This window comes from Myxine glutinosa, chromosome 1 (genome assembly GCF_964187855.1).
Source record: "Myxine glutinosa chromosome 1, kmMyxGlut1.1, whole genome shotgun sequence".
Classification (NCBI taxonomy): Eukaryota; Metazoa; Chordata; class Myxini; order Myxiniformes; family Myxinidae; genus Myxine; species Myxine glutinosa.
The window spans coordinates 10168950-10190232 of NC_136261.1; the positions used below are offsets into that span (position 1 = coordinate 10168950).

The window sequence follows — 21283 nt, forward strand, 5'->3', positions numbered from 1 at the left end:
TGGCCGATCCGTTGGCAGCGACCAAGGAGGGGCCGCAAACGGCGGTCTGCCTGTCCTGCTCGGAGGCGGGTATGATGCTCAGCTGGGCGCCGGTGTCACAAAGGAAGCGCCACCCGGACGCTTTGTCCTTGATAAAAAGCAAGTTGCCCGAGTGGCCGGTGCTCATGGCTGGTAATGAACGCCGGCCCGGCCGTTTCCCGACTTGCCGAAAGTGCACGGGGGTCGGCATGTCCGAGCCTTGTGTCCGAACCTGGCGTGGTAATAACACCACGCCTGGTCAGGTGGCGGCCCCGGCCGTCGTGTTGGGAGCGGTCGGCGCGGCGTGGCGGCCGCCAGTTGCACCGGCAGTTCGGCCTCCAACTGCACCGGGTGCTCGGGCGCCATGGGCGTCGCCTCGGACGGCGGCGGGCTCCAGGTAGCCGCCCCGATGTGCTGGCCTGCTGAGCAGATCTTGTCGGCTTCCCTGGCGAGGGCGCGGGGATCCGTGATCTGCATGCCTGCCAGGGCAAGGCGTACCTGGCTAGGCAGCTGGCGGAGGAACAGCTCTCGGAAAAGAAAATCCGGGGAGTGCTCACCGAGCAGCGAGAGCATGTAGTCCATTCGCTTGGACGGGCGCGTGTCGCCGAGCTCGGGCAGGTCGAGCAGGCGTCATGCGCGTTCTGCCGGTGAGAGGGCGAATGCGTCGAGGAGGAGCGTCTTGATCGCGCCATACTTGTCAGCGGCTGGCGAGTGCTGGAGGAGGCCCAGGGCGTGGGCCGTGATGGTGGAGCCGAGTGCCGCTACCACATGGTGGAAGCGGGTGTCGTCGGCGGTAATGCCTCGCAGGCCAAACTGGGAGTCCGCCTGGGCGAACCAAACCGCCGCGTGAGCCTCTCAGAAGGTAGGCAGTTTAAGGGCAACTGCCGTGTCCATGTCGGGGGTCACCAATGAAGGAGCTGTGCTCCTACGCGAGTTAAAAAGATTGACGCGACAAAAGACGGGAATTCATGCGAGTTTCTTTATTCAGCAAAACCAAACTCGGGTACTCTGACAAGCCCGTTTATCGGGCAGCAATATATATATGCAATCAAACGCGGCGAGAGTGGGCGTGCCCGGGCGGCCCGGGTGAGCCCGGGAAAGGCAAGTCTGGACATGCCCGGGAAAGGTGAGACTGAGCGTCTCCGGGCGGTCTGGGCGAGCCCGGGAAAGGCAAGTCTGGACATGCCCGGGAAAGGCGAGACTGGGCGTCTCCGGGCGGTCTGGGCGAGCCCGGGAAAGGCAAGTCTGGACATGCCCGGGAAAGGCGAGAGTGGGCGTGCCCGGGCGGCCCGGGTGAGCCCGGGAAAGGCAAGTCTGGACATGCCCGGGAAAGGTGAGACTGAGCGTCTCCGGGCGGTCTGGGCGAGCCCGGGAAAGGTGAGTCCGGACATGCCCGGGAAAGGCGAGACTGAGCGTCTCCGGGCGGTCTGGGCGAGCCCGGCACAGCGATCGCTCCGTGGTTGCGTCCTCGGCAGGTGTAAGGCGATTGTGTATGTCCAGCGGCAACCGCTACAGTCTCATGGAAGAGTGAGGTGGTACATCAAAGCACATGGAAGAGTAATGTACTAGATCTAGTCTCATGGAAAAGGAATGTAGAAGATCTCGTCTCATGGAAGAGCGATATAGTATATCTAGTCTCGGGGAAGAGCAATATAGTAGATCTAGTCTCATGGAAAAGCGAGGTACTAGATCTAGTCTCATGAAATAGCAATGTAGAAGATCCAGTCTCGTGGAAGAGCAATATAGTAGATATAGTCTCATGGAAGAGCAATGTAGTCGATCTAGTCTCATGATAGAGTAATGTAGTAGATCTAATTTCGTGGAAAGCAATGTAGTATATCTAGTGTCATGGAAGAGCAATGTAGTAGATCTAGTATCATGGAAGAGCAATGTTGTAGATCTAATATCGTGGAAAGCAATGTAGTAGATCTAGTGGCATGGAAGAGCAACGTAGTAGATCTAGTGTCATGGAAGAGAAATGTTGTAGATCTAGTCTCATGGAAGAGCAATGTAGTAGCTCTAATCTCGTGGAAAGCAATGTAGTAGATCTAGTGGCATGGAAGAGCAATGTAGTAGATCTAGTATCATGGGAGAGCAATGTAGTAGATCTAATCTCCTGTTAGGGCAATGTAGTAGATCTAGTCTGATGGAAGAGATATGTTGTAGATCTAGTATCATGAAAAAGAGATGTAGTATATCTATTCTCGTGGAAGAGCATGGTTGTATATCAAGGCCCATTGGTAATCGACACAGTCTATGGTATTTTAATCTGGGATCCCAGGATCGTGAGCTGCATGCTCAGATGGGAATGACAACAAGCCAAACTGAATTAAAATTGGGTTTCCCCAAATAATTCTTCTTGGCGTGAGTGGTTGGCCTATAAGTGTAAAGTACTCAGACACATCTGGCATGATCTAGAACTTATGAACCTCCCAATATAAGGGGCTCAATCCCCTTGCAGAGACAAATAAACATGAGAGTTGGATGTAGAGAAGTAGGGGAAACGATAATGGTCTCCCTTAGGTAGTTGTAAAGCTCAAGTCCTTCCACATTGAAATGTTGTCCATTAAGGTCTGATCCATAAACCAAGAAGTGCATTGAGATACTCATTGGAAAGTCATTGCTTTGTGGAAAAACCTATTTCCTCTACATTAGGGGAATGAACCCACATTTGAGGAAACACTACCTTCTCCATGTCTCATGATGCTACGGTATGGAGGTTGTTCCCAAGAGCAGGATTCAGGAATGTGGCAATTGTGGCATACAGCAATCCAAGAAATCCATCTGTGGCGCTCAGCCACATGTTGCACCCTACCATCCCAAACATTACCCACATCACTTTACACTGCAAGTAGTTGGAGCTCTTGATGGGTGAAGCTGTACCCAGAGTTGTAGTCACACGAGAGAGTGCAGAATGCTCTGGACATCTTGGAGTCGGTAAGGCCTCCGGCTCGAGCTTTGTCTGCAATCTCATATTTCGCCTTCGCATGGCCACAGGTGTTGAGCTTTCTGGGATTCCCATGAAATGCTTTTACCTCAATGAAAACTAATTTGCAAACCTGGCAAACTATCATCTTACTTGTAGCTTGAGATCCATACCTTCTAGAGGCTTCTGGAAAGTTGTTTTTGGAATATTTTAATGCATTCCCTTCCGCCTTCATGAAAATAGGAGTGAATCAGCGGTAACAAGGACAACAGGTGCTGACTTCCCCTTTGGACCGCTTCACATTGTACTTTGTTGTTGTGTGTATACCCTGTGATCTGCACTAACTCCCTTCGCTCATAACACCTCCCAAGACTCATTGGTAGAGCTGAGTTTCTTTAACAAATTACACTCCTCAAGAAGTCCTCGTGCTCTCCATTCCAAACTCTACGAAAAAACTGCACGATCAGACACCATGTTTCTTGCTGCAAGACATTTTGTGGACAATCTAGTTGTTTTATACATTAACTTGTGCTTACTACTTGAGTTCAGACTCCTGCTTGTGCTTTATCCACAGGACGAGGTAAAATCTAATCCACCGATCTCTGAAAGGTACGTTCATTTGTTAAGCCATAAATCTCATTTTGTTCTAATGATGGAAATTTAATGGATCCTGAACAGATGGATTTACTCAACCAGTGAAACCTTGAGTCAGATGCTTACAAAAGGTCGATGTTTGTATTTTTTTTGAACCTCACTTGTACTCTCATTAACACATTCCCCATTTCACCTCATATTCCTAAACAAGTCTGTGAAATGACACCTGAGGTGTTCTTTAAGATCACAAGTTCATAGGATGCATGTTTCTGATTACAATAGTGCAACCACAACGTTATACTACCGAAGACCGAATGCTCGAGAGATGTGATACCTGTGTAAGAGACAGCAGGATAACCGAAGGGTTATCGTTTGATGAGGTGTGGCAGATACCTGTGGCTCTCTGATGTCCCATCCAAAGATCTGCCACCGAAAAGTTATCCGACTGGCCTTATCTGTCCAAATATGTATCATTGTCCTATAAGATTGTATTATTAGTAATTAGTGGTAGTAATACTTATTCATTGTTCATCTCAGGGAGTACGAACTGGCGGGAAAACAGGTGGCCACGGTTCTGTATGATTTTGTGGCACGAAACAACAACGAATTATCCGTTTGTGCTGGAGAAATTTTGGAGGTAACTGGTGGATACATCTTTTTAAATACCCCATGTAATGTGTATTTCGAAGTTTATTTTCTATTTGCCTGATTTATCTGTCTTTGCTTCAGTGATATAACATAATTGAGAATTATTTTTTGCACTAAATGTTGACAGATGTATTTTCGCCACCGTGGGACAGCAGCTGAAGTGATCTTTTGGGAGTGAGCTCACATCTTCAAAATAATAGAGCAGTGATGATTTAGAGGTGCATGCGTGTATATGTATATATACATACATACATATACACAAAGACATTTACTTACATATATATACATATTGTTACGGTTTTCGCCGCCCTTCCTGCCCTTACCAAGGGGAGATTAAGCCCCTTGTTCTTCTTGGGTCGGCGCAACCGAGACTTGAATCGCCCCTCCCGGGCAAACACAAGGTAGGGTTTCGGGACAAGTCTCGCACGTACCTAAATAACTGCGCCGCCACGGAAGCGGGGAATCAAGCCTCACAAGAGCCACGCGTAAATTGAGTACACCGAGCAGATTGCGTACCACATGGTCCGTGCAGTTACCTTGGTATTGGAACCCGATTCGAGCGGTTCTATTCATACCACGCTTAGTCAATGATGGAAGGGACGAGACGGTCGAATAAAGGAAGAACACTATTTAATTATTATTTACACAATGTACAATGATTCGGTAGAAGTACAGAGACACAGAGCAGTCTTAATCAGTCTTATGCTAAGCCCAGACAATGGCCCGATCACACTCACAAAGGGGAAATGCAGGTAGGATGGTGTTCACGCGCTGCCTTGGTCGTCCAGGAACGGCCCCACCTGGCGTGGCTCTCCCCGGTCACAGCACGTCCTGCGATGAAGGCAAGCAGGCGGTGGAAGGGATCCTTGTAGCACGTCTCTCGAACAAAGGGCGGCAGGCAGGCGGTTTTCCACAGCGCGATTTGTTACAGGCGCACTATCACTCGCGTAACCCAATAGAGGCTCGTCCTCAAGCTCAACCGAGCGTCCAATTTGGTAAGAGCGCTTATAGCTGGGTTCATGCGCGTCTGCCCTCAGAACTCGTAACTTGTTCAAGCGCCTCTCCCACAACTCTCAAGCTCACCCCTTCGCAGAACTGCACACCCTGAGCTCAAAACTGACTTCAGGAGCTTCGCGCAATGGGTTATATGGTGAACCCCCTTAGCCCTCTCGAATGTTCCAACCACGCCCTGTGACGCAGTGCCGCAGCCACTTTCTTCGAGCCCTGATTGGCGGCTCGCGCTTACCGTCAGCTTCTCCTCCGCCCTTCCTTCGGTCTTGCCTCGATTTGCCAGGCCTGCCTCGTGTTAATTCGCGCCAAAAAGCCAAAGGCGGCATAAGGAGGCGTAAGGCGGCATAAGGCAATAAAGGAACCTAACTCTCATTATTCTACTCAACGCAAAACTAACACAGGAAAAGGACTATGCTCACACATACTAAGAAATAGCTGAACTATCATGAGGCTACATGTTGTAATGTGACTAAACTATGAGGGGGAAATTTATCCTTTATTGTACAAACTCAAAACTGCAACAATATATATATATATATATATATATATATATATATATATATATATATATATATATATACATGTGAAAGAATGAATATATGAATGATCGTTTAAAGGCTATTTTCCCCCGCTAGAGCGGGGGTTATCCTTGCGCGTGCCACGACAATCATGGTTCCCTGTTTGAGGCAATCTTTTTATGGCCGAGTTGTTGTTGTTAGGGTTAGGGTTACGGTTAGTTTTATGCCCTTCCTGAAGCCAACCCTTAGTCACCTCTTACAATGCACAGGGATACGGTGTACCTATTCTAAATCGGGGTACACACCGGGATCATTCATCCCAGCAAGCTGGTACTCAATTTGCCAGGAAGGATGACAGGCTGAATCAATCCTCCTGTCGTTAATTCAGTGATCAACCGGGATTCAAACTCAGGATCCTACGATCCCAAAGCAGCACCCTAACCGCGAAGCCAACACCAGGCTCATATATATATTTATATATTTCCAAACATATGGGACACCCTATATACAGTCACGTGAAAAAGTAAGTACACCCCATGTAAAGTTTTGATTTTTTCAACATATTTCAACATACAGCTATTTGATCTTCATTTCAACAATATTGATAGATAAAGGTGATATTGAAGGAACTGCGCTCCAACGCGAGTCGAAAGAATTGACGCGACCAAAGACGGAATTCGTCCGAGTTGCTTTATTGAAACAAAACAGCTCAGGTATTCTGACAAGCCCGTTTATCGGGCAGCAATATATATACACATTTATGTCGGGAAGTTTGCCCGGCAAAAGCTATACCGGGCATGCCCGGGTATCAAGGGCGAGCCTTGGAAAGGCGAGTCTGGACCTGCCCGGGCGTGTTTGGCTGCGGCCTGGCAAGTCGAGGCTGGGCGTGCCCGGGCGCTCTGGACGAGCACTGGAAAGGTGATAGCGGGCATGCCCGGACGCTCTGGGCGAGCCCTGGAAAGGCGATAGCGGGCATGCCCGGACGCTCTGGGCGAGCCCTGGAAAGGCGATAGCGGGCATGCCCGGACGCTCTGGGCGAGCCCTGGAAAGGCGAGAGCGGGCATGCCCGGGAAAGACGAGACCGGGCGTGCCCGGGAGGTTCGGGCGTGCCCGGGAACAGTGAGTCCGGGCATGCCCTGGAGAGGCGCGTCTGGCCGTGTTCTGGCCGGTGCAAGGCGATTGTGTGCATCCAGCGGTAACCGCTACACACGCTCCTCCAGAATCGACCTGCACCGGCAGGGTCAATTTAAGGGGGGTCCGGATGACCCGGCCGAAGCGACCCCTGGAGGGTCGTGGGGAGGGGTCCGACGTGGTGGTGGGTGGTCGAGCGGGGGGAACTGTGGACGGGGGGCGGCCTCGCCGCGGAGGAAGGGCCAACCGTGGTGGTCGGTCGACGTCCATGTGCGCCGGTTTGAGGCGGTCCACAGAAATCCGGTCCGGCCGGCCGCCGAAGTTGACGATGAAAGACTTGTCGCCCCGTCGCAGGACCCGGAAGGGCCCGTCGTACGGCGGCCGGAGTGGCCCCCGGTGCGCGTCATGACGCACAAAGACGTACTCCGCTGTGCGAAGCGCCGGGGGGACGTAGGACTGGGGGCCACCGTGGCGGGACGTCGGCACGGGGGCAAATCGTCGGGCGGCCTCCTGGAGGTCCGAGCGCTGGCGAGCGGCGGACCAGGGACTGGTAGCGTCAGGCACGAATTCACCCGGGACGCGGAGCGGCTGGCCGTAGACGAGCTCGGCGGCGGACGCCTGGAGGTCTTCCTTGGGGGCCGTGCGAAGGCCCAAAAGGACCCACGGCAGCCGGTCGGCCCAACCGTCGTCCTGAAGGCCGGCCATGAGTGCGGCCTTCATGGAGCGGTGAAACCGCTCGCACAACACATTGGCTTGGGGGTGGTAGGCCGTGGTGCGGTGCAGCGTGACCCCCAACGAACAGGCGACCGCGCCCCAAAGCTCAGACGTGAACTGTGGGCCGTGGTCGGACGACATGTCCGCTGGTGCGCCGAAGCGCACGACCCAGGTGGCGATGAACGCCTGCGCCACGTCGGCGGTGGTGGTGGAGGTGAGGGGCATGGCCTCCGGCCACCTGGTGGTCCTGTCCACCATGGTGAGCAGGTGGGTGAACCCCCACGAGGGGGGCAGGGGACCCACCAGGTCCACGTGGACGTGGTCGAAACGCCGTTCAGGCACGGCGAAAGCTGCCAGCGGGGCCTGGGTGTGGCGGTGGACCTTGGCTCGCTGGCAGGCCGTGCAGGCGTTGGCCCAGTCGCGGATGTTTCGTCGAAGGCCGTGCCAGACGAAACGCGCCGACACCAGCTTCTGAGAAGCTTTCCGGCCCGGGTGAGAAAGGCCGTGGATGGAGGCGAAGATGCGGCGCTGCCAGGAAACGGGCACGATGGGGCGAGGCTGGCCCTGGGAGACGTCGCAGAGCAGGACGGTGCCCGCGAAGGGGATGTTGGCCAGGCGGAGGCCCGTGTCTGCCGCGCGGAGTGCCTGCACCGAGGTGTCGGTGGTCTGGTCGGCCGCCATGAGCGCGAAGTCCACGCCGAGGTGGACCGCGTTCGCGCTGGCCCGCGAAAGGCAGTCGGCCACGGCGTTGTCTTTGCCGGCGACGTGCCGGATGTCCGTGGTGAACTCCGACACGGCGGAGAGGTGGCGCTGCTGGCGGGCCGACCACGGCTCCGTGACCTTAGCCATTGCGTAGACCAACGGCTTGTGGTCGACGAAAGCCATGAACGGGCGGCCCTCCAGGAGGTGTCGGAAATGGCGAACGGCCAGGAATAGCCCGAGCAGCTCGCGGTCGAACGTGCTGTAGTTTAACTCGTTCGGCCGGAGTTGCCGGCTGAAAAAAGTGAGTGGCTGCCAAACCCCGTCCACCCATTGCTCATGGACGGCACCCACCGCGTAGTTGGAGGCGTCCGTAGTGAGGGCGATGGGCGCGTTGAGCACCGGGTGAGCCAGCAGCGTTGCATCGGCGAAGGCCCGTTTGGCGCTGGCGAAGGCCGTGTCCATGGCCGCGGACCAAACAATGTCATGCTTGGCCGGCTTGCCCCGGAGGGCCTCGTAAAGGGACCGCATGAGCTGAGCAGCGAGGGGCACGAATCGGTGATAAAAATTCACCATGCCGAGGAACTCCTGGAGGGCCTTGATGGAACGGGGACGCGGGAACGTGGTGATGGCCTCGACCTTGGTCGGCAGCGGCACGGCCCCGGTCTTGGTGATGCGGTGGCCCAAAAAGTCAACGGTCGTCGCGCCGAAGTGGCATTTGACCGGGTTGACAATTAAGCCGTGCTCGCTGAGGCGACCGAACAGTGTTCGGAGGTGGAGGAGGTGCTCGGCGCGGGATGTGCTGGCGACGAGGATGTCGTCCAGATAGACGAAAAGAAACGGCAGGTCGCGCAGCACGCCGTCCATCAAGGGCTGGAACGCCTGGGCCGCGTTCTTGAGGCCAAACGGCATCCGCAAAAATTCGAACAGGCCAAACGGCGTGATGACGGCCATCTTCGGGACGTCGGCCGCCCAGACAGGTACCTGGTGGTAGCCCCGTATCAGGTCAATTTTCGAAAAGATGACCCGTCCCGCCAAACGGGCGGAAAAGTCCTGAATATGCGGGATCGGGTACCTGTCGGGGGTGGTAGCGTCATTGAGACGGCGGTAGTCGCCACACGGGTGCCACCCACCCCCCGGCTTTGGCACGATGTGCAGTGGCGAGGCCCACGCGCTATCGGAGCGCCGCACGATGCCGAGGTGCTCCAACGCGTCGAATTCGGCCTTCGCCACGGCGAGCTTGGCTGGGTCGAGGCGGCGGGCCCTGGCGTAGACCGGCGGGCCCATAGTGGGTATGTGGTGCTCGATCCCGTGCCGCACCGCGACGGCCGAAAACGTCGGCCGCGTGAGGGCCGGGAATTCCACGAGCAGGCGAGCGAACTCGTTCGTTGCCGGGAGGGCGCACGCCAGTTCGGTCGGCGCGGAGCTGCTCATTGTGCACGCCAGGGAGCTGAAGGTCTCGGCGTGGACAAGGCGACGTCGTTTGACGTCGACCAGCAGCCCGTGCGCGCAGAGGAAGTCGGCGCCCAGCAAAGCCATGGGGACGCTGGCGGTAACAAAAGTCCATTGAAAGCGCTGGCTGCCGAAGCAGAGGGTGACGACGCGTGGGCCGAAAGTGCGTATGGCCGAGCCATTAGCAGCGACCAAAGAGGGGCCGCAAACTGCGTCCAGCCTGTCCTGCTCGGAGGCGGGTATGACGCTCAGTTGGGCGCCGGTGTCGCAAAGGAAACGCCGCCCAGACGCTTTGTCCCGAATAACCAGCAAGTTGCCCGAGTGGCCGGCGCTCATGGCTGGGAATGAACGCCGGCCCGGCCGTTTCCCGACCTGCCGAAAGTGCACGGGGGCCGGCACGTCCGAGCCTTGTGTCCGAACCTGGCGTGGTAATAACACCACGCCCGGGCAGGTGGAGGCCCCGGCCGTCGTGTTGGAAGCGGGCGGTGCGGCGTGGCGGCCGCCAGTTGCACCGGCAGTTCGGCCTCCAACCGCGCAGGGCGCTCGGGTGTCGTGGGCGTCGCCTCGGACGGCGGCGGGCTCCAGGTAACCGTGCCGATGTGCTGGCCCGCCGAGGAGATCTTATCGGCTTCCCTGGCGAGGGCGCGGGAATCCGTGATCAACGTGCCAGCCAGGGCGAGGCGTACCGGGTGAGGCAGCTGGCGAAGGAACAGCTCGCGGAACAGAAAATCCGGAGAGTGCTCACCGAGCAACGAGAGCATATAGTCCATGCGCTCGGACGGGCGCGTGTCGCCGAGCTCGGGCAGGTCAAGCAGGCGCCGTGCGCGTGCTGCTGGTGAGAGGGCGAAAGCGTCGAGGAGGAGTGTCTTCAGCGCGTCGTATTTGTCAGCAGCCGGCGGGTGCTGGAGGAGGCTCAAGGCGCGGGCCGCGGTGGCGGAACCGAGCGCCGCCACAACATGGTGGAAGCGGGTGTCGTCCGCGGTGATGCCTCGCAGGGCGAACTGAGAGTCCGCCTGAGCGAACCAAACAGCCGCGTGAGCCTCCCAGAAGGTAGGCAGTTTAAAGCGTCACTGCCGTATCCATGTCGGTAGGTCACCAATGAAGGAACTGCGCTCCAACGCGATTCGAAAGAATTGACGCGACCAAAGACGGAATTAGTCCGAGTTGCTTTATTGAAACAAAACAGCTCAGGTATTCTGACAAGCCCGTTTATCGGGCAGCAATATATATACACATTTATGTCGGGAAGTTTGCCCGGTAAAAGCTATACCGGGCATGCCCGGGTATCAAGGGCGAGCCTTGGAAAGGCGAGTCTGGACCTGCCCGGGCGTGTTTGGCTGCGGCCTGGCAAGTCGAGGCTGGGCGTGCCCGGGCGCTCTGGACGAGCACTGGAAAGGTGATAGCGGGCATGCCCGGACGCTCTGGGCGAGCCCTGGAAAGGCGATAGCGGGCATGCCCGGACGCTCTGGGCGAGCCCTGGAAAGGCGATAGCGGGCATGCCCGGATGCTCTGGGCGAGCCCTGGAAAGGCGAGAGCGGGCATGCCCGGGAAAGACGAGACCGGGCGTGCCCGGGAGGTTCGGGCGTGCCCGGGAACAGTGAGTCCGGGCATGCCCTGGAGAGGCGCATCTGGCCGTGTTCTGGCCGGTGCAAGGCGATTGTGTGCATCCAGCGGTAACCGCTACAATATAATATAACAAATATCATGAAACATTTACATTTTGTAGTCCATTGTATAATTTAAATGAACATAAATGCAAATTTCGTATGTGGAAAAAGCAAGTACACCCCGACATTTATCACTACTTCAAATACCTAAAATTAGAATCAGGTGCACCAGCTCAGGTGCAAATGATTAGAACATCGTTGGAGACGATCTTGGAGGAACCTGTCTTGTTTAAACATCAGACATTTAGTTTGGTTTGCTCTTTGTTGTTGAAGTGTGCGGCGTCATCATGCTTAGATCAAAAGAGCTCTCTGAGGCCTTCAGAAAGAAGGTTATAGATGCCTACGAGTCTGGGAAAGGATTTAAAAAGATCTCCAAACAATTTGAAATCAATCATTCGAATGTCCGGAAGATCATCTACAAGTGGAGAAGATTCCAAACAACTGCCAACTTGTTCAGGCCAGGCCGCCCCAGCAAGTTCAGCCCGAGAGCAGACCACAAGATGCTGAAAGAAGTCTCTAAGAACCCCAGAATGTCATCACGGGACCTACAGGTAGCTCTTGCCACTGTTGATGTCAAAGTGCACGAGTCTACCATTAGAAAGAGGCTGCACAAATTTGATCTACATGGGAGGTGTGCCAGGAGGAAACCTTTGCTGTTCAGAAAGAACATCAGGGCAAGACTAAAGTTTGTCAATGAACACCTCGGCAAAGACAAGCACTTCTGGAACAATGTGCTTTGGACAGATGAGTCAAAGTTAGAGCTATTTCGCCACAGTACCAGAAGACATGTTTGGCGAAAACCAACGACAGCATTTGACCACAAGAACCTGATACCAACTGTAAGCTGTTGGTGGAAATATTATGGTTTGGGGCAGCTTTGCTGTATCAGGGCCTGGGCAGCTCACCATCATAGAATCCACGATGAATTCTTCATTGTACCAGGGTGCTTGAGGATAATGTGAGGCCATCTGTCGGGAAGTTGAAGCTCAACCGAAGGTGGACCTTGCAACATGACAATGACCCTAAACATACCAGTAAATCCACCAAGGAATGGCTGAAAAGAAAGAAATGGAGGGTTCTGGAATGGCCAAGTCAAAGCCCGGATCTAAATCCCATCGAGATGTTGTGGGGGGAATTGAAACGAGCTGTGCATGCAAGAAACCCCTCAAACATCGCACAGCTGAAAGAATTCTGCATGGAGGAGTGGGCAAAAATTTCTCCCAGTCGATGTCAGAGACTGGTAGACAGTTATAAGAAACGCCTACTTGAGGTTGTTTCTGCCAAAGGGGGCAATACCACCTATTAGAGCCAAGGGTGTACTTACTTTTTCCACATGCGAAATTTGAATTTATGTTGATTTAAATTATACAATGGACTACAAAATGTAAATGTTTCATGATATTTGTTGTATTATATCACCTTTATCTATCAATATTGTTGAAATGAAGATCAAATAGCTGTATGTTGAAATATGTTAAAAAAGTCAAAAGTTTACATGGGGTGTACTTACGTTTTCACGTGACTGTATATATATATATATATATATATATATATATATATATATACATATACAAGGTGTCCCATATGTTTGGATGGCTTTGATGGACATATTGCGAAAGGCGCTGCATAAATAGTTATTATTAGATTTATTTTTTTTACCTCCGCCAGCGAAGCTCGACAGAGGTTATGTTTTCACCCTTTTTTGTCTATTTTTTGTCCGTCTATGAACAGAACATCTCAAAGTTATTGAGGGATTGGTATGAAACTTGGTGGAAAGTTTGGGTGTGTGCCAAGGACGAATTATTCGATTTTGGGGAAGATCCGGGTTCGGATGCAGATGTGATCATTTTTTAAATAAATTCTTCACAATTGGGAGATGGGCCCAAAAACGATATTTAGCACAATGTTTCAAAAAGTTGTGGACAGATTATGACAAAACTAGGTGAATGAGTTGGGTAGATGATGTCGAACGTCAGAGTTAAACAAATGGAGGATATGGAATGAAGATCTTGATTGGGCGTGGGTGGAGGGGTGGGTGTAGAAAATAGTAAGTGTGAGTCGGTAGGCTTCATATCATGGATAGTTGTGAGTAAACTGTGCTTTTTGATGAAAACAGTAATATTACAAAAAGAAACAGATTTCCAAAATGACCAAAGTGAACTGAAGAGCACCATGTGAGGGTTGTCCCCAGTAATATATTGTTCCATTACAATCATGAATTTAGCAGCCGAAGAGTTAAGGAATTGGGCCGACGTTCCTCCACATGGCCAACAAAAGGATTTGCATCTTTAGAATCCATTTTATTACCCGCAGCTACTCCATTGGCTTGTTTTTACAAATAACTAGAAACGGTTGAGAGTGAGAACAAGTTCAGCCAAATGAAGTAAAGTTTCATTGCTCTGTCCTTTGATAATGGGCGATCGAAGTCGTGTCTAAGTGCTAATAGCAGAATCCAATGTTTTTTTTTTATCGCTGCAGGTTGAGGACAACAGCAAGCAGTGGTGGAGAGCGAAGAACCACAGTGGACATTGTGGTTTTGTCCCCCACAACATTTTAGACAACCTGCGCATTGCGGCCAGCCGGCCGGCTCCTGGCCCGGCTTCTATAAGCCCCAGCTCTGATACGTCTGAATTTTTTAGTTACTCAAACCCTTCCTTGTCTGAGCGAGCTGATGGGGTCCAATCACCTTCACCACTGTCCCCTCAAGGTACATGGGAACCCCAAGTGTTTCCCCATCCAGATGAAGCTTCTTTCAATGAAGCACAATGGGTGGGATCACCTCCAAAAGTGGAACCTCAGGTAAATCAAAGACCAACATACTTCATAGAAATGCTCTCAGAATCGAAACCCACCTCCATTGCTAAATTCGCATTGTTCTTTAACCCTGACACTCCAACCTGATGCTAACCTTCCATTCCGCCCTGCAATGTCTCGTTTCTCCATATCACATGCAACTTCAGGGTTTTTATATCATACCATGCTGTATATGACGTATACAGCCACCTGCTGAATCTTTTTCCCATTGTCATCACCATGTTCTCTCAAATTCACCTGTTGCACCACCTGCAGTGTTACGTTTCTGGAAAAGAGTTTGAAAGGTACCAGGTAATGCCAAGACACTTTGCCTAAGCGTCGTGTGCATGTTCTCTGTTGCTTCAAGATTTGGCCATTGCTCTAGGTCCAGCAGATCAAAGTTTAATTAATATCAAAAAAGTGGGGGAGGAGGGAGAAACAGGGACAGAAACTGAGGCAGGGAGAAAGAGAGGAGGGGGAAGGCAGAGAGGGGTGAGGGAGAGAGAGAGGAGGGAGTGAGAGAGGATGGAGAGAGAGAGATGGAAAGAGAGGGAGAAAGGCAGAGAGGGGAGGGAGAGAGAGAGAGGAGGGAGAGAGAGGAGGGAGTGAGAGAGGAGGGAGTGAGAGGAGGGAGAGAGAGAGGAGGGAGTGAGAGAGGAGGGAGAGAGAGAGGAGGGAGTGAAAGAGGAGGGAGAGAGATAGAGATTGAAAGAGAGGGAGAAAGGCAGAGAGAGGGGAGGGAGAGAGAGGGGAGGGAGTGAGAGAGGAGGGAGAGAGAGAGGAGGGAGTGAAAGAGGAGGGAGAGAGATAGAGATTGAAAGAGAGGGAGAAAGGCAGAGAGAGGGGAGGGAGAGAGAGGGGAGGGAGAGAGAGAGGAGGGAGAGAGAGAGGAGGGAGTGAAAGAGGAGGGAGAGAGATAGAGATTGAAAGAGAGGGAGAAAGGCAGAGAGAGGGGAGGGAGAGAGAGGGGAGGGAGAGAGAGAGGAGGGAGAGAGAGAGGAGGGAGTGAGAGAGGAGGGAGTGAGAGAGGGAGTGAGAGAGGAGGGAGAGAGAGAGGAGGGAGTGAGAGAGGAGGGAGAGAGATAGAGATTGAAAGAGAGGGAGAAAGGCAGATAGAGGCGAGGGAGAGAGATCGGCAAAGGCAGAGAGAGGGGAGGGAGAGAGAGGGGAGGGAGAGAGAGAGGCGGGAGAGAGAGAGGTGGGAGAGAGAGAGGAGGGAGTGAGAGAGGAGGGAGTGAGAGAGGAGGGAGTGAGAGGAGGGAGTGAGAGAGGAGGGAGTGAGAGAGGAGGGAGTGAGAGAGGAGGGAGAGAGAGAGGAGGGAGTGAGAGAGGAGGGAGTGAGAGAGGAGGGAGAGAGATAGAGATTGAAAGAGAGGGAGAAAGGCAGATAGAGGCGAGGGAGAGAGAGCGGCAAAGGCAGAGAGAGGGGAGGGAGAGAGAGGGGAGGGAGAGAGAGGCAGGAGAGAGAGGCAGGAGAGAGAGAGGTGGGAGAGAGAGAGGAGGGAGTGAGAGAGGAGGGAGTGAGAGAGGATGGAGAGAGAGGAGGGAGTGAGAGAGGAGGGAGTGAGAGAGGAGGGAGTGAGAGAGGAGGGAGGGAGAGAGAGGAGGGAGTGAGAGAGGAGGGAGAGAGATAGAGATTGAAAGAGAGGGGGAAAGGCAGGGAGAGGGGGAAGGGAGAGGGAGAGAGTGAGAGAGGAGGGAGAGAGAGAGATGGAGAGACAGGGGGAAAGGCAGAGAGAGGGGAGGCAGAGAGGGAGGGAGAGAGAGAGAGAGAGAGAAGAGAGAGAAGAGAGAGAAGAGAGAGAGAGAGAGAGAGAGACTTTGACTTTTGTGTCCTTTTATTATAAACAATGTAAAGCCATTTCACAAGCAGTTGTAAAAAAAACACATTTCACAAAGCAGTTGTAAAAAAAAACACAGCAACCAGTTTAAAGAAATTGCATAAGGATCATGAAGACAACACAAAAAGAGCAAAGGGTATTTAAAAGAAACCAGCAAATATACAAAAAATATATATTTTACAAACCAAAGGGGAAGACACAAACGAAACCACAACCAATTTTAAAGGAAATGCTCATGCAAGAGCTATAAATACATCGAGCAAATTAAGCGAAAAACTAAGAGAGAGAGAGAGAGAAATGTATTCAAGGACACAGGAAGAAACATATATGCAAGCAATCAGTTCCAAAGAAAAAAAAGTCAAATCAATCAGGAATTATAAAGTAATTACCACTTTTGAATCATTGACTGAACACAAAACATTGCCAATACACCACTTTCTCTCAAAAAGTTGGACGTTTCCATTACTGACAAAGAAATCAAATTCTAGCTTGAGTCGTGTTGAGACAAACCCTTTAAAAATAGAAATTGCATCAGAGCCATAGCCGTTATCTATTTTAATTTTCCGAGATTTATATATCGCATATTTTGCAACAGCAACCAAAAAATTGAGAAGAACACCCACATCTCTACATGTGGGCCTGAAAGACACACCAAATATAAACATATGCATATTGAAAGGGAAGGACAATTGGTGAAAAAGATATTCAAGGAACAAGAAAAGCGATGTCAGTCTACGACACTGTACATAAGCATGAAACAAATCCTCCTTCTGGTCACAGAAAGGACAAGTTTCCGGCAGTGAGCTGTTAATACGGTGGACAAAAATATTGGAGGGAAGCGCCCAGTGTGCTAACCTCCATTGTATGTCCGCTAACACACCATGTATTGGTAAGGTGTACATGTGAGGCCAAAGGGGGGTAGAGGGAGACCCCGACCCTAACCGCTCTGACCACAAAGCTACTCGTGTTCTCCCAGAGAGGGGTACATTCTTATTTTGTCGAGAGAGATCACGGATTCCAATCTTAGTTACAAGATGAAAAGGGGGGGTATGTTCAATCTCCGGCTGAAGAGAAGACGAAAGGAGCACTTTGATTTCAGGGAAACCTAACCGAAAGTCCTCAATGTTACCAACACCTTCCCAGCCGATGTTTAGCTGTCTAAATTTTCTAATGACTATATGTACAACTTGGTCTACAAGTCGGACAGACCGAGATCCAACTGAGGTTGCCACCAAACCAGCAGGTTTCCACTTAACTCCAGATGAATCTCTCAGATCACATACTTTGTTAATCCCTCCTTGGATAAATTTTTTAATCAGGGCATGGCTATGAGGGATACCAGGAAAAAAGTTATTGAAGAAAAGGGGTTCTTGAAGGAACATTCGACAATTATAGCCCTCAAGGAAGCGGTGGACGTCAAACCTTTTCCAAGTGTCCAATAAACTCTGATAGAATCTCGGAAGAGAGGCAAAATTTATATGCTCGAGGTCTATCAAAAGAAGCTGCCGATCATATCTCAGTCTACCAGCCTGTTGTAACAGAAAAAATGCAAAAGGCCGCCAGGGCAGCTGTTCAGCGAACAGTAGTCTCTGCAGAGACTGCAGCCGAAAGGCCACAACCCGACCAGAGATATCAACAATGCCCTGGCCACCTTCCTTCCGGGGGTAGTACAATATCTCAGGCCTCAGCCAATGGTAGCCACTCCAAAAGAAGTTTACTAGCATTCGCTGAGTAGCCATAATTAGTTGGTTTGATGGCTGTAAAGCAATAATTCTGTGCCATAATTTTGTTGCAACCAGATTGTTTATGACAAGGGTACGGCCTCGATAGGAGATGGACCTCAGCAGTCCTTCCCATGCTTTCAATCTGTGCATAATTTGCTCCAACACTCCTTCCCAATTTTTCATTTCTGTTTCACGATTACCGATATGCACTCCAAGATATTTAACCCCGTCTGTTCTCCAGACCAGGTTGTGTGGGAGTGAGGGTGGTGATACACAAGAGAGATTGCCTTTGCCACACCATAATGCTGTACTTTTATTCCAATTGATCCCACCGGAAGAGGCTGCAGAGAAATCTCGCATACAACGTTGTAAAGCAGAGACATCATTGGAGCTTCTAATCAAAACACAGACATCATCAGCATAAGCCGTCTGCACAAATTCTGCTCCTTCTATACTTCTCATTCCCTGAGGTATTTGCTGTCTAATAGACCGAAGGAGTGGTTCAAGGGCGACTATATATAAAAGCCCAGAGAGGGGGCAACCTTGGCGAATACCCCGTTGGAAAGGAAAGGGAGAGCATAACCTATTGTTGATCTTCATCATACATTGAGTATTAGTATACAGGAGTTTCACATAAGAGGTGAAAGTTTCACCAAACCCCATTCCTTTCAGGACAGAAAAAAGGTACTTGTGGTCAACACGATCGAAGGCCTTAGTTTGATCAAGAAACAGCAACCCAAAATCGTCACGCAGGAACTTATTGCATGAAATAATATCTCTTACCAAAAAAATATTATCATAAATAGATTTTCCAGGCACACAGTAGGTCTGGTCCGGGTGTATAACTGAACTGATCACAGTCTTCATACGATTAGCAAGTACTTTAGAGAAAATCTTGTAGTCAACACACAATAAGGAGACAGGTCGCCAGTTATCAACCAGTTGAAGATTCCCAGCTTTTGGTAGCAAACAAATGACTGCTCGTCTACAAGACATTGGAAGTTCTCCGACACGTATGCTTTCATCGAGTACATCGAGTAGGTCAGGTCCCACAAGGGCCCAGAAGGTCTTGTAGAATTCTGTGGGCAGGCCATCTATTCCAGAAGCTTTCCCATCTTTCAGGCTCCGCACAGCTGCTTCAAGTTCATCAGCCGAAATTGGGGAATCGAGCATGCATCGCTCATCCTCCTCGACACTCGGAAGCCCAGCAGTTAACTCTCGTATCACCTCATTGTCCACGTTCTGAGGAGAATACAAGTTAGAATAGAACCCTTTCAGAGTACACCTGATCGCCTACTGAGAGGTCACCAGTGACCCATTGGGAGTGAGTAAAGTATGAATTTGTTGTGACCTTTTGAGGGAAGACTCTAACTTAAAGAACTCTTTGTTTGGCATGTCCAGAGTTAAATAGCTCATTCGCATTCGGACCAAGGCACCCATTGCCCGTTGCCGTACCGCTTCCTCCAGCACTGCTTTCTTTGCCCATATTAGTTGGTCACGTGCACCTCTCACAACCTCGTCAACATTCTGTTCTAACGATATAATTTCAGATTTTAACTGATCGATTGATATTGATTGGATTTTGGTGGTGTATGCACTATATTGTTGACAGAAATTCTTAATTTGGGATTTTGCAATGTCCCACCACAGCCGGAGACTATCATACTCAGGTCTGGAGGAGCGAATTTTCTCCCACACGACATGAAAGGCCTCATTAAATTCCTTGTCATGTAAGAGACGAGTATTCAAAGACCAGTAAGCACTACCACCGAGTGGAAAGGGTAACTTAAAGGACATCGATATTAAACTGTGGTCTGTGAATCCAGTTGGTAAAATTTTGGAGACAGACACCACATTCAACATTGGCTTGTTCACATAGAATCTGTCCAGCCTTGCCATTGACATAATACCATCATTGCATCTACACCATGTATAACAGCGTGAGAGTGGGTGTTGTGATCTCCACACATCCTTAAACCGAAAGATGTTGATGGTGTCCTCTAGAGCTTTCGTAGAGGCAACATGAGGCTCATGACCATTCCTATCAATTGACGGACAAATTGTGCAATTAAAATCTCCCGCGATACAGATAAAGGCTGTTGGGTCCAGAGTTTTTACAAAATCCCGCAGAGTGGAAAAGAAAATTTTCCTCTCCATTGGGTCACACGGTGCATAAACATTCACTACGATAATCTTTTGGGTATTATAAAGAAAATCTACGGAGATCAAATGCCCTTTATAGATTTCTTTAAATGAAACCTGTTGAGCACAAATCTTGTGACTTAGGCAAATGGCAACACCGGCCCGAGGTGTAGGGAACCCACTTAGCCACCATTGCCCTTTAAAAAGTTTCCCCCAATCGGCTATTTGAGCACTAGTAGCGTGGGTCTCTTGTAAGAGAATAATGTCAGCCTTTTCTTTTCCAACCGCTTGAATGGTTTGCACCCTCCGTAAGGGGGCACGACCCCCATTTATATTTAAGGATACAACATTTAGTTCCATGGTTGATTCTTCTAGGGGGTGAAGTCCTCTTCCTCAATTAATTCCTTGTTTGCCTTCGTGATGGATTTCCTCAGCCGCTGAAATTCAGGTTCGGAGATTTCCACATGCTCACTCCTTTGCAGCAAAGGTTTTGCGGCTGCAAGGAAAGCCTGGATATTAGGAAAATGATCCTTAATTCGTACATGCCTTTGTCTGAAAGTTTCCTTAAAAAATCTGACAATATTTTCTTTTGAGATCTCCAAAGGCTGCTCTTCCTCCTGAGGGGGGGGGGGGGGGGGGAGCCCTGTCAGCCATTGCCACTGGTTCCTCATGGCCGATCAGTGTCTCTGTAGTTAGAATTCCCTCCGTGACGCTAGTAACGAGTTCCTCCTGAACCTGTACAGAAACACCTGTTCCATCCCCAACTACCTTAGGTTCTTCATCCTCTTCATCCTCATGCATCATTGCAATGGGGGGGGGAGGAGTCGTTATTAGTAGTAATGGGTATTTTGCATTCCCCATTAGAATTGATATAGTCATCAGTAGGCTGTTCGGTTTCGCAGGTTGATTTACAACCTTCAGGAAAAAGTTCCCCTTCATCCTGAGCAGGTGGTATCATGTCAGCCATAGTTTCACCACCTTGCTGATCTTCATGTGAAGGACTGTCTGAATCGTTTAAACTGCTTCCTGTCTGCACCACCAACACTTTAACACCTTTGTCCTCATTCCTCGCACTTACAAGTGACCGTTTCAAATTTTTCCGAGACGCCGCATCTACAATCTGCTGCTCCTCACAAAACATTCCCTCTACAGGTAGAGGCTTCTCCCCTACATTTACTGACTCATCGGTTGCACGATGGCCAGCTGTACTGGATGACTCATCGCTTACACGTAGCACATCCGTATGGGTCTCATCAGCACCACTCTTAGCCGTACCTTGATGGTCCGACGTAGATTCCCGCACTGAAGGCGAAACATCTATAGAATCATCCATAGTGGTCACGGGGGGAGGTGGTCCGGCTGCTGTGGCATACGTTTTGTCCCCATCAGGACAATACTGCCGAGT

At 50.8% G+C, this 21283-nt stretch overlaps 1 protein-coding gene across 1 annotated transcript in view; it reads left to right on the forward strand.

Annotated features, from left to right (window-relative positions):
* The window catches only part of LOC137416139 (epidermal growth factor receptor kinase substrate 8-like), a 117692-nt gene that overhangs the window by 45038 nt on the left and 51371 nt on the right, over positions 1–21283 (forward strand). The window contains exons 10-12 of the mRNA XM_078781586.1: positions 3519–3553; positions 4076–4175; positions 13857–14177. Of these exons, the coding sequence (XP_078637712.1) occupies positions 3519–3553; positions 4076–4175; positions 13857–14177 (456 nt within the window). The remainder of the gene's footprint in view (positions 1–3518; positions 3554–4075; positions 4176–13856; positions 14178–21283) is intronic.